The sequence below is a fragment of the Brienomyrus brachyistius genome, chromosome 21 (assembly GCF_023856365.1).
Source record: "Brienomyrus brachyistius isolate T26 chromosome 21, BBRACH_0.4, whole genome shotgun sequence".
Classification (NCBI taxonomy): domain Eukaryota; kingdom Metazoa; phylum Chordata; class Actinopteri; order Osteoglossiformes; family Mormyridae; genus Brienomyrus; species Brienomyrus brachyistius.
In genome coordinates, this window is record NC_064553.1 from 6,241,722 (window position 1) to 6,254,176 (window position 12,455).

The 12,455-nt window shown below is 45.4% G+C and overlaps 1 protein-coding gene across 2 annotated transcripts; it reads left to right on the forward strand.

The window, feature by feature from the left end:
- The first annotated feature begins 1,532 nt into the window (after positions 1–1,532).
- Positions 1,533–12,209, forward strand: ptbp2b (polypyrimidine tract binding protein 2b). 2 transcript variants are annotated; one of them, XM_048988407.1, is made up of 15 exons: positions 1,533–1,651; positions 2,899–2,929; positions 4,137–4,209; positions 5,729–5,901; positions 6,049–6,192; positions 6,329–6,493; positions 6,960–7,070; positions 7,189–7,387; positions 7,702–7,779; positions 8,135–8,250; positions 9,926–9,959; positions 10,376–10,468; positions 10,637–10,853; positions 11,424–11,501; positions 11,592–12,209. In XM_048988407.1, exons 1-15 carry the CDS (start codon positions 1,644–1,646, stop codon positions 11,719–11,721), a joined length of 1,650 nt encoding a protein of 549 aa, XP_048844364.1. In that variant the 5' UTR covers positions 1,533–1,643; the 3' UTR covers positions 11,722–12,209. The 2 variants fall into 2 exon arrangements, with proteins under 2 accessions (XP_048844364.1, XP_048844363.1); XM_048988406.1 differs by having other exon boundaries at positions 1,587–1,663.
- Positions 12,210–12,455: the final 246 nt, after the last annotated feature.

Sequence of the window (12,455 nt, forward strand, 5' to 3'; positions counted from 1 at the left end):
GCCTTAGCGTCTGTTTGATGATGGTGCCTGAGGGTTAAGGTTAGGCTTTTCATAGTTTATTGGATAATTAACTCTGGCCGCAGGAAAGTCTGGCAGAATGAACCGTCAGTATCTGACTTTACAGTTTTTCACAAAATCCGTGAGACTTTTTTGTAACCATTATCAGTATTTGACAGCCATACCAGAATTCATATTGTGCAACAATAAATAGCCAAAGGAACAAAATGGCAAAGAACGATGATTAAAACTTCACAAATAAAGTGCATTTTAATGACATTCGTTTTTTCTCCCTTCCCACTGTCACAATATGTCATTATGTTCCCTTTTCTGCATTTTGGCAACAAAGAAGATCAAACTAAAAGCAAAAACGGAGAAAGTCAAAGGCTGTATTACTATAATCTAGTTTTTATATTTCATTGTCATATTTAAGGCAACTATTATTGAGGAATGATTATCTTATCGAAAATTGTTGAAATGTTCAGCTTTGCTGCTATTGCATTCGAGTAAAATTCTTCTTGTAACTAGAAAACGTAGCAGCTACAATAATTACAGTGGCCCTTTAAAAAATTGTTAAATAAAACAACATAAAACACAGACACACACAGACACACACACACACACACACACACATATATATATATATATATATATATATATATATATATATATATATATACATGCATTTTAAAACAAATTGTGCTGATTTGTATGTAACAGGCTCTTAGAGAGGTTCGAGTGGAGGCTGTATTGTGCCACTACAATTAAACCATACCATGGTCGTGAGTCATCACTTGAAGAGATCAATGACTTATGCTACTCTGTACTTGCACCTCGCCCCCATTCCCCAACACACACCTTTCATCCACAATAGACAGTCTTTTCATGGTCGTGGAAGATCTAGTTGTAAGACGGCCATTTAGCATTTATGAAGCACTTGAATAACGGCAGCGGTGTATTGTATGACTGGAAAACATTCATCCATATTTCAAACATTTACCCAATACAGGGCCATGGACGTTAGGCACTTTAGGGTATCTGAGGCAGTATAGGATACAGGGCTGGAGGACACCCTGGACTGGATGCCAGTCCATTGTAGGGCACACATGTGCATTGGGCAATTTAGAAATGCAGAAATTGTGCAGAAACTATGTATCTGGGTTCAGGAGGAAACACACATAGTGCAGTGAGAGGAACTCGATCCCACAACCATGGAGGTTTGAGGCAACAGAGCTATTTGTCTTGCCACTCAAGCTGCCCCGTGTATATCTGAACAACAGTTAGTTGTTAAGAAATGAGGCCTTAGGAACGATGTTTTCCTGGTGGTATTTATAATTCTAAAGAAATATAGTTAATGTTCGTTTGTTTTTAAATTTTCATTTTGGAAATTGTTCTAGTGTTTGTTGTAGACAGCCGTTGTGTGATTTTTATTTTTTATTTTATGTCGATCTGGGGTTGTGTCTAAGAATTAAGACCGCACGAATGTTTTTCGGCTGTAGTCGTCCAGTGTGGACCCGAGGCTTTCCGTCATCGCTCGGCTTTGTTCGTCTATTTCCGTGCAGGCCTCCGGCTGCCATTTTGTTGTCTGACTTGTTGGCTGAGGCGCTGTAGTTAGCAGGAACCCAGCGTAGATACGTTCTCCGGCAATGGACGGGTACGTATCGAGGTCTGTGTCGCCGCAGATCGCGGCGTCTCATTCGGTTTATTCCTTGACGTCTCCGTTAAGCGCTTACAATACAGCCGGTCGGGTCGCGAACTTGGGTTACTTTTAAAAGTGAAACGGCAGTCTGGGGGGACACGGCTGCTTAGCCCGTTAGCATGTTAGCAGGCGAGCTAGCTGGCCAAACTGAACGGAACTTCTCCTGGAAATCATGCCGGTGGGACGTTTTTTTCGCTGGGGAAACGCTGGAACGGCGGGTGCTGAGCACATGGTCGTGTAACTTTAATGACAGAAAATCAAGTATAAGTGCGGGTTTGAGGCTCCCGTCCGTTAGCTAATGGGTTAGCGGCTGTGTCGGCGATGCGAGCAGCCAGCGGAGAGCCTGACGGGAGGCGCGGCGCTCAGTCTCGCATGCTTTGTTATGGATTAGCCTGGGTTTCTTTGTTTACCACTGTGAAATAAATCCCCATTTTAACATTTATTTTCGAGTTTTTTTCTCCTCTCCCATTTAACACACCATATCTATCTAAGCAATAAGCCACGTTTCGAGGGTGTTACCCTAACCCCGGTTTCGCTTTTCCCCGCCCGGTTGCTGGCGAGCCGCGCCTGTCAACCCGCCCGCCGAGCATCACTTTCCCTGTCGGTGAGGAGCTCCGTCCGTAAGCGGCCGTTTCGTGGGCGGACGGCCCACCTCGACGTGACATGGGGCTCGCTGCCGTTCGTGTGCATGCATGTACAGCTGTCATTTGGATAGTTACACCGTTCACACACACGCATATATGCACACGCATGTGTCGCGGAACCGCCGTATCATGTAATTTACGGTGTGAATAGTTAATGTTTAAAACGTGTACGTGTATAACGTGCTTCCCCGCCCCCAACCAGGCCGTTACAGGCGGGCCTTCGGGCTTGACGGATCCTTAACGCATCGGGCGTGTACGGTCCAGTGATGCACCTAGGCAGCTCGACATCGGTTTTCTTAAAATTTACGTTTTGACAAGTGTTATGCTTGGGTTTCAAACTCCTGCGTGTTTCCGTCGTTGCTCGGCTCAGTTCGTCTAACGCGATCGGAATCTCGTATATTTGATCACGCGCAGGTTTGACATAGGCAGTTTCTGGTCAGTCCCACGTGACGGCGATTTTTTTGTGTGTGTCATATTTGGCATACATGCTGTTCAGACTTAAAGTAACGTGTTTTTCTGTTACAAAAACTAAATGTATTTGTTTTCCCCCTTTTACAGCATTGTCAGTGATGTTGCTGTTGGAGTGAAGGTAAGATTTGTTCCTCGGTTGTATCACACGTAACGATTGCAGTAATTATTGTGGTCGTTAATGTAGATGCATTATTACTGTTCACTTACTACCAAATTCCAGACTGAATGTCTATTGATGCTTTTAAGCAGCCCTGCTTTTTTGAGTGTTGCGAACACCTTGACATCCCGGGTGGTCGGGTACAACCTGATGGGTACAACAGATGTTATTTTAAAGCCCAGTCTCACCTGTTGAGTTTGCTTCTTAAGAAAAGGCATCTCTAGTGCGTAATCCTGCAGTAATAATCCTGCCTAATGTGATATGACAGAAATGTTTGTGAGATATGGAAATCTAAAATTGCATACCTCACAACTTTTAATTCTGCCGGTTTAGGGAGTACAAGAGGATCTGTCTGTATTAAGAGATTTAGTCCTGCTTAGTTGTTCTATGTTATGCAACATTGTTTACCATTGGCCTAATGTTTGTATATTAGCCTTGGTGCTGTTGCCTGATTTATGAATTGGTAGTTGCTGACATATGATGTTCATAACCCAAATCCACATCAGCACCAACTTTTCTTTCTTCTGGAATTTCTGAAAACCGAACTGCCCCGTGGCCCCGTTGACATCCTTGTCACTTGGTGCAGTGGCTCATTTTCTCTGTATTTTATAATAAGTCTGTTTTAGGGGGTTGTAACGGGTGTATGGAACGCACTTGGAAGTCATTAAAGCTGAAGCGGGCTGCAGATACCCCCCTTCATTTGGTATTCGAGGGCTGTAGCCTTAAGGCGATCGTGTTTTGATTTATCACAGCCGTCAAAATCGGGGGGTGATAAAGAACAATTTAGTGGAATTCATTCTCAGACGAAACTGAGGCATCCAATTAGAAAGCAGAGATTGCAGCGGTCCTGTGCGCGCCCGTCCGTCCGTCTATCAGTCACTTTTAGCATCGCCCTGAGCGGGTCGGCAGCCGCACGGTGTCTGGGGAGGGGAGCGGGGGGGGGGGGGGGGGGTTCCGATAAAATTGGCCTGGCTGGTAATTTGACGCATCGGACATGTGAGATTAAAACAATGCGACATGGCCTGTGTTTTATGCGCCCATCTCCTCTGCTTTTATGGACAGAGTTGTATTTCACTCCGTCCAATAGGATGCTGTGTCATGAGGAAGCATGTCATTCCCTCCCACCCCAATACAACTTTTTTTTCTTCTTGTTTCTCCTCATTTTCAGAGAGGCTCAGACGAGCTGCTGTCAGGCAGCCACTACACCAGTCCGAGCACTGGTATGAGTGGGATTGTAACTGGTAAGGAAGGACCCCGTTTTTCCTCGATTGGGGTATTTGATATCGATGTCTGTACATTGGTATGATTTAATTATATATATGTGCAAATCCATGCAAAGGTCCCTTTGATGTTACATCCATAATGTAAAATGCTCTATATTTCTAACATGCAAAGTAATATATGAATTTTGAGTATTTGTCCAAGAGGTTACATGAAAAGATATGAAGATTGACTTCTAGATACTAAGCTGTTCCCTGTTCTGATGCATTTTGCTTGTCAGTATTAGTCTAAATGTAAAACAATGATATTTCAGCAAATATAAAGCAGCGATGTATGAGGGTGTGTACATCAGGCCAGGTGATTGGGCGGAAGTTTGGAATCGTGAACTCGTGAAGAAATATGGGTCACTCTCGAATGGGGGGCCAGGCAAACAATCGAATAGCGCTGTGTAATAATCTCACGGCGGGGGTGTACATGCGCAGCACGGCCCAGCACAACCAGTAATCCTTCAGAAATCCGCCCCGAATGCATCGTGTGCCTGGTTTTTGCCTGCAGAGAACCATCTTCATATTAAAGTGGTGTATGTATATAAAATAGAAAGCATAAATGTAGTTGCACACGTAGCAGTTTTTCCTACTACCTTTGGAAAACAATTCCTGGAAGATTTAAGTGGTAGATGGCCATCAAAGGTTTTGTTTGCATTTTGATACGTCGGTCTGAATATATGCGCACTTTACATTTTCAGTGTTCATCACAGCCATCTATGTCACAAATCCATGTTTGTCTTGTACCAATTAGTCCATAATTTGAGGGACTGTAACCAGCCTCTTTGTTCCCAATCAGAGCCCAGTCAGTGTTATGTGGTTCTGTTTATAGTGAGCTTATTCCTTCCACTTTTACCTAATTGCAGTACATGCACATGCACAATAATCCAGTGCCAAGGAAAGCCCTTTTCTGGCATAACAAAGGAATACTCATCAATATAAAATCTACACAGTTTACCCAGACTCCACACCAGTATACAGAGAATAAGCCCCAATTCCTTTGTCTGCTTATGTCATAAATTAGCTGAGTTGGATGCTAGCTCCAGCCTGGTCAAACTTGCATCAGTTTTGCGTGCTGAGGAGCCTGGTGCATTCTGGGATACGTATAGTTCTGTCTTCGCTCTGGCAACAGGTGGACTTGTTCTTACACTTGATAATGCAACTTTTTATCATTATTCAGTGTTGCTCCATGACATGTTTTCCTGGACCTAAATTTTATGCGTGATCGTGAAGGTGCAACCGCGGTTGTTTCGGTTCAGATTGGAAGGGTTGACATGAAAACAGTCAGTGACTGTTCTGGTCTGACATTCCTGGCTTTCTAATGGGGTTCTGCGGATTTGTCAGGTAGAGCAGTGAGCTGGCGTCACTGTCCCACAGCCGTATATGTTTTAAGGGGGGGGGTTCTCTCTTCTAGGGCTACGCCTGTGCGGATCAGGTACTCTGTTTGGCATGCCGCATGAATGGCTTTAAACCTTTCCCATAATCACCACCGCAGCTAACGGAAATGATAGCAAGAAACTGAGAGTGGAAGACAGAATGGACGCCACCCCTTCCCGTGTCCTCCACATAAGGAAGCTGCCCAATGAAGTTTCTGAGACGGAGGTCATCGCCTTGGGCTTGCCTTTTGGGAAGGTCACCAATATCCTGATGCTTAAGGGAAAGAATCAGGTGCGTGGGTCTGCTCAAGATGTGACTTTCTCCTCTATGCTGGATGTCATTCTGGGCTCTTATTTTTTTGGCCCAGTAGTAAAAAGCATGATCTGTATGTCCACCCGGGGAGAGCCACAGCTATATGCTGCGTTTTATGCCAAGCAGGCATTCCTGGAGCTGGGGACAGAGGAAGCCGCCATTACCATGGTGAACTACTACACGGCTGTGACACCTCATGTCCGCAACGTCCCCGTCTTCATCCAGTACTCCAATCACAAAGAGCTGAAGACCGATAATGCCCTCAACCAGGTGAGAGGAGCAGGCCGAGCGTGAGGGCAGTGTCATCAGAGGCGGGCGTGAGCCGTAGCTATGTTCTCCGAGGTCCTGCTCGCTTGTTCAGTTCTGTCGTTTTCTTCCTCCTCCTCCTTCATTCTGTCTTCCGAAGCGTGCACAAGCGGTCCTCCAGGCCGTGACAGCGGTCCAGGCGGGAGGCACCCCGACGTCGGGAACGACAGCCAGCGAGAATGCGCTGACGCCGGCGCCCAGCCCCGTGCTGCGGATAATCATCGATAATATGTTCTATCCCGTCACTCTGGATGTCCTTCAACAGGTATGGCACTCGAGGGTGTGCAACGTCACTATAAACGGCAGGCGGCTGCATTCGTCTGCTCATATGTGCGGCCAGGAAGCCAGACGGGGCTGAGAACTGTTAGGCAGCGCTAGGCCTGGGTGCTTAATTTATGCTTTACCAAATTTCAAGGTGTCGCAACCAAATGGAGTTAGGAACAGAAGATAAGATAGTTTCAGTGTGAGAATCAGTAGAGAGAGCAGCTACAGGATGTTTTATGAAACTATCATTGATGTGTTGGGCATCGTGATGTCAATGTGACAATTGAGGGCGCTTTCTGGTCTTGATGGACCTGCACAAAATCGCCACGGTTTGGTCAATGATGAGGTGATGGGGAAATACAAGCCGTTCAGGTACAGCTTATCTAAGGGCAACTGCAAACTGTACTGCTTCATGTGCAGTTCTTTGTGAATTTAATGATGACAGCATCAGTCCTTCGTTTGTATAGATCTTTTCCAAGTTCGGAACGGTCATGAAGATCATCACGTTCACCAAGAACAATCAGTTTCAAGCCCTGCTGCAGTTCAGCGACCCTGTGAATGCCCAGCAAGCAAAGCTGGTGAGTCTCCTTGGCGACCCGCTCTGAATTCTGCAGCATGTGTAAGAAGCAGGTTTTAAAAATCCCATGCACCCAAACAGAGAGCCGTGCCCAGTTTAACTTTCTCCGTGTTTTCCAGTCCTTGGATGGGCAAAACATCTACAATGCCTGTTGCACGCTGCGCATTGACTTCTCTAAGCTGGTCAACCTTAATGTCAAGTATAACAACGACAAGAGCCGGGACTATACCAGACCAGAACTGCCTGCTGGAGACGGACAGCCCTCCGTCGATCCCACTGCAGCAGCTGGCTTCAGCAAAGATACCTCCTCTCTGCTCGGTGAGGGAGAGTTGCCTAAACCAGCGTTTCTCAACCTGCTCCTTGGGGACCCCCAGACAGCCCATGTTTTCTTGTGGGAGGGAGCACAAATGTGGACTGTATGGGAGGGAGCAAAAATGTAGACCGTCTGGGGGGGTCCCTGAGGGCTGGGTTCAGAAACACCCGCCTAAAGGTCTTTTGTGTGAAGAATGAAGATGAAATGAAGATATAGTAGAGCATGTGTCTATGTGCTGCTTCTCAGTCATTGGATGAGTTACACCTGTGTAGGACTTATTGGTTGTTGTCTGAGAGCTGACCGCCTCTCTCCCCTCTAGGAACTCCGTCTGGAATGATGACTCCCTACACCAGTGGCGGGGCGTTCCCGTCCACCCTCAGCTTCGCGCAGGGCGGAGGTATTTATCTTCCATCTTTAATTTCACCTCTTTGTTGTAATATGTGCTCAGTGTTGGAAGTCTGAGGTGACCCGGCAGTTTACTAGCTGAGGAAACCTGGTTGGGTTAGATGTAAAGCCGGCCATTAAGAGTTGGGATTCACGGCTTCTGGCCCTCAGTCGTTGGCGAGATTGTAGTCGTAGTGAGTTTTTTTGAACAGTTTTGATTTACTGAATATTAAACAGTGATGAAAGCGTGTCACCGTAGCAGCTGTGTGTTTCTCTAAAGGCAGTTCAGCCCTGTAGTAGAACTGTAGGCGCAGTGTGGTTTTTCCAGCACCCCCTGCTACCCTCTGATTGACCCCTTCTGTCCCCAGGGGCGCTGAGTCCGCTGAGCGCCGCCGCGGCCGCAGCGGCTGCAGCCGGAAGGGTGGCGCTGTCCGGTCACACGGGCAGCAGCGGCGTGCTGCTAGTCAGCAACCTCAACGAGGAGGTCAGTGCGCCCATCACCCCCGAAACCCCACCCCCCCCTCCCAACAGGCATACACAGCCCAGTCACATTACCCCCCACACTCCATTCTTAATTTCAGTTGGGTCCTGCGCCGTTTCTTGCTGCCTGCCGCATATCAATGCAGATTAGCGTATTCGTATTGGTGGCCTGGAATATTCTAATTAATATTATGTATTTTATTTTGAACGAATCATTGATTTGCAGCGTTAATGTCTCACCCCCCCCCACCCCCAGTCTGCCATGGTGGCGAGACCCTCTATGCTCTCCGTGTGCCCGCTTTCTAATCACACACACTATACGCATTAACATTCATGAGCGCTGCCCTGCAGAATGCCTCAGCTACCATTTAGTCAGCATCGGCTCAGCTAACTCTTCCCGACTCACTGATGCATTCTAATTTCCCGTAACATTGTTGTTACCCAGCCATACAAGGATGATAGGAAACAATGCTGATTTATTTTCCTACCCCTCCACCCACGTTCATTTTGCTTTCAAATAATGTTCTCATTAAGCCCCAGACTTGTGCTCGTATATCTCACGACCGTTTCCTTGCTAAAACTGTGTTCATGCATGGTTCTCTAAGAGGGGACCCCCCACCCCTCCCCTTTGCTCTGTTTTCTTTACAGATTTGACCACTTCGTCTCATCTCTTTCTTTGCTGTCATGTAAACTGACACTTGTTAATTCTTGCTTTTTCTCTCTCTCTGCTATATTTGTTTTTTTCCCCCTTCCTCTCAATGCCGTGAACATTTATGAAGTGTGGGACATATGCCTCTCTCTCTTTCTCTGTCTCTCTCTCTCTCTCTCTCTCTCTCTCTCTCTCTCTCTCTCTCCCTCCCCCCTCCCTGATACCCCCTGGAGTGGATATTACGAGTTGCATTTACTATCATGATTTCCCAAACGCCCCTGGTTTGTGGATTTAAAACATGATGTGCTGTTTATACCATAACTTCGCAAGGTGGTTTTCATGTCCAAACCCGCATGTCTGACACGGACTCCGCTTGCCAGTCTCGATAATGTGGCCTGCATCCCATCCTCCGCTGTGCCTGACTTACTAAATCTTAAACTGTGTATTCTATTGCATGGCCTCCTCCCTGTCATTGTCATGCTGTGATTTTATTCTTTGATGTGAATGTACTCTGCCCAAGTTTCACTTGGGTGGCTACATTTTTGCAGTTAATTTCTCGTGTGTTTTTTTTTAAACGAAAAGAGCAAAACGAAAGCCATTTTCTGACCAAGCTCCTGCATTTCCTATGTACTGACCTGTTTTATTTTTTGTTCCCCCCCACTTTGTTTTCTTCTGCATCGCTGTTCCCCCCTCCCTCCTTTTTTTGTCATTCCTGTCCCCTCCCTGTTTGCCTGTCTTTTTGTTTTGTTTTTTTGTTTTTTCCCGCCCCCCTTTTTCTTTATCCACCCCCCCCTCGCCCCGACTCCCCCCCCCCCCCCCCCCCCCCCACCTTCCCCGTTCATGCTTTGTGCTTGAACAAAATGTTCCTTGGACCGACTTGCCCCAATTAACTGCCTTGAACCATGATCCATGACCACCTCACCATTCTACGGGAAACCACTCTTCGTTATGGATGATCTGTTCATCTTCGCTCTTCCTCGACTCTTCTCTCTTCCTGTCTTACGCTGCTTGCTCTCCTCTCCTTCTAAAGATGGTTACGCCCCAAAGTCTGTTTACCCTCTTCGGTATGTTATCATTAGCACTCTACCTTTTTATCGTTTATATACGCACACACACGCACACGTTTTGCGTTAATGTTAATATTCGTGGTTGGCCTAATAGTTGAGTACGGTCTCTCTCTGTTTGTTTTTTTTTTTTTCTCTTTTGAAATCTCCATCTCCTTCTCCATTGATGATTTATGTTAATGCATGGTTATTATTTTGCATGTAGTGCTTAATTTACTTTTCTCATGAAGGCTGTTTCCGGAGGGTTTATCGCAATAGATTCCGTCTCTAAGCTACTGTTCGGCTCTATTTGATTGGATGAATGTTCTTTCTTTTTCACTTTCGTGTTGAGTATCAAATTCTGAAGTACTAACTGTTCTCAATCAATTCTCTCTTTGTGTTCCCAATCTCCCTGGCCGTCTCGCTGGGGGAAAAAGGAGTTTACGGCGATGCTCAGCGTGTGAAGATACTATACAATAAAAAAGACAGCGCGCTCATACAAATGGCCGACGCCAATCAAGCACAGCTTGGTGAGATTGTCATAGCAAAGCACTTAATCCCCGTTAGATTAGCCTCGTTGCTAATGCTGGCTGCTGTGCTGGCATCGTGGATCTTGTTCCCTTCTGCCTTGTGCAGTTATGATACAATAGCTTTAATACTTGTGGCAGGGAAAAAAATGTTTTTTTTTTTCGTTTCAGCCATGAGTCATCTGAATGGCCAGAAGATGTACGGAAAGATAATCCGGGTGACTCTGTCGAAACATCAGACGGTGCAGCTGCCCAGAGAAGGTCTGGATGACCAGGGGCTCACAAAGGACTTCACTAACTCCCCCCTGCATCGATTCAAGAAGCCCGGTTCGAAAAACTTCCAGAACATCTTTCCGCCGTCTGCCACTCTCCACCTTTCCAACATCCCGTGAGTAATGGGCCGACTCGGCCTCTACTGTTTGCTAATTGTGTGCTCTCTTCTGCTTAAGTCGATCATAGGTTTGCTTTTCGCATAACAGGACGAGAAGAGGTCTAACAGGGCCTTCGTGAGAGGTGGTTGCCATGGATTTTCACAGCTTTCACCGATATTATTTGTGAAAAGTCACCCAATAGGTGGCGTTCTAGTAGACACACACGCGTTGGTGGACAGTCAACATGAGATCAACTTATGAAAGAGTCCTTGATTAGTCATTAACTTTTATAACCCTTCCAGATCTCCGCTGAGCCATGCGTAGTTACATTTTAATGCTTGAGTAAATAGCAAAGGTTAACTATATAACATTATATACTTCGAGATGAATAAATTTGAGATAAAACAGAATTCCTATGCTAATTAAACCAGTGTTTACCTTTGTGCACTTTTCACTGGTATCTGTTTAATGACATTAAGAATCTTTACTTTTCTCTAGGAGTTTTTTTTTTTAATTACTTTTGGAACAGTTGCATAATTATGCTGGAGTGTGCATTTATGTTTTTTTTTTCTTCTTCAAATTTGTAGACAAAATGTAACTGAAGATGACCTCCGACTGCTATTCTCGAATTCCGGTGGCACTGTGAAAGCATTTAAGTTTTTCCAGTAAGTGTCTCTCAAACGGCTCTGATTTTCATCTTCCCCTAATTCATCGATGTGAATTGTGACTGGCTTTGACCGCTGTCGTTTGCCCAGAGACCACAGAATGGCACTGCTGCAGATGTCAACGGTGGAAGAAGCTATCCAGGCCTTGATCGACCTCCACAATTACAACATGGGTGACAACCATCACTTGAGGGTCTCCTTCTCGAAGTCGACTATCTGAAGCAGTTGAGAGTTGCTCCTCTTAATACTTTCGAGTGGTGTTACCTGTTGACAGTTTCTCCATACTGGGGACCACCATTTTGGCTCTCGTGTTTTGTTTTGTTTTGTTTATTTCTTTTGTTTGTTCAGTCATTCCTTAATATGACGGATTCTGAAAAAAAATAATAATCTGGAGAGATACTGCTCTGCTTTGGAGATACTGTCCTCATTTGTCTGTTAGGCAAGCCATTAACTCTTTCTATTTCTTCAAACGAAGGATGGAAATCTTTTTATTAGTGAGTTGAAAAGACACGTGCCTTACTTACACAGTACCAACACTTCAGTTTTTGCATTTAAGTAGGTTATATCTGTTTAGGCACATTGTTTCTTATGGTCTGTGGGGTGGATGTGTGTAAATGCCCCAGGTGTCCTTCTGTGTCTGTATATTTTGACATGCATCCCCTTAAGTGTAGACCATTAACTCCTAGAATTAAATTTCTGTTTGTGAAATTTTAGTTTTTTTGTTTTAGCAAAGTTCATATGAGGACCCACACAGCACCAGGACTGAATGATTTTGTGAGGAAACAGTGAGTTTAACTTCATTTATTTTCCAGTCAGCCAAAGGTAAAGCTTTAACCTCCATCAAGATCGAGTAACATCAAACTAATCTCCTCTGGTTTACACGGTGTTTGTCACTGGCAGTGGATACAGTGCAGTCGTCGCCTATTTTGGCTTGATGTTACTTTTAGATGTCTT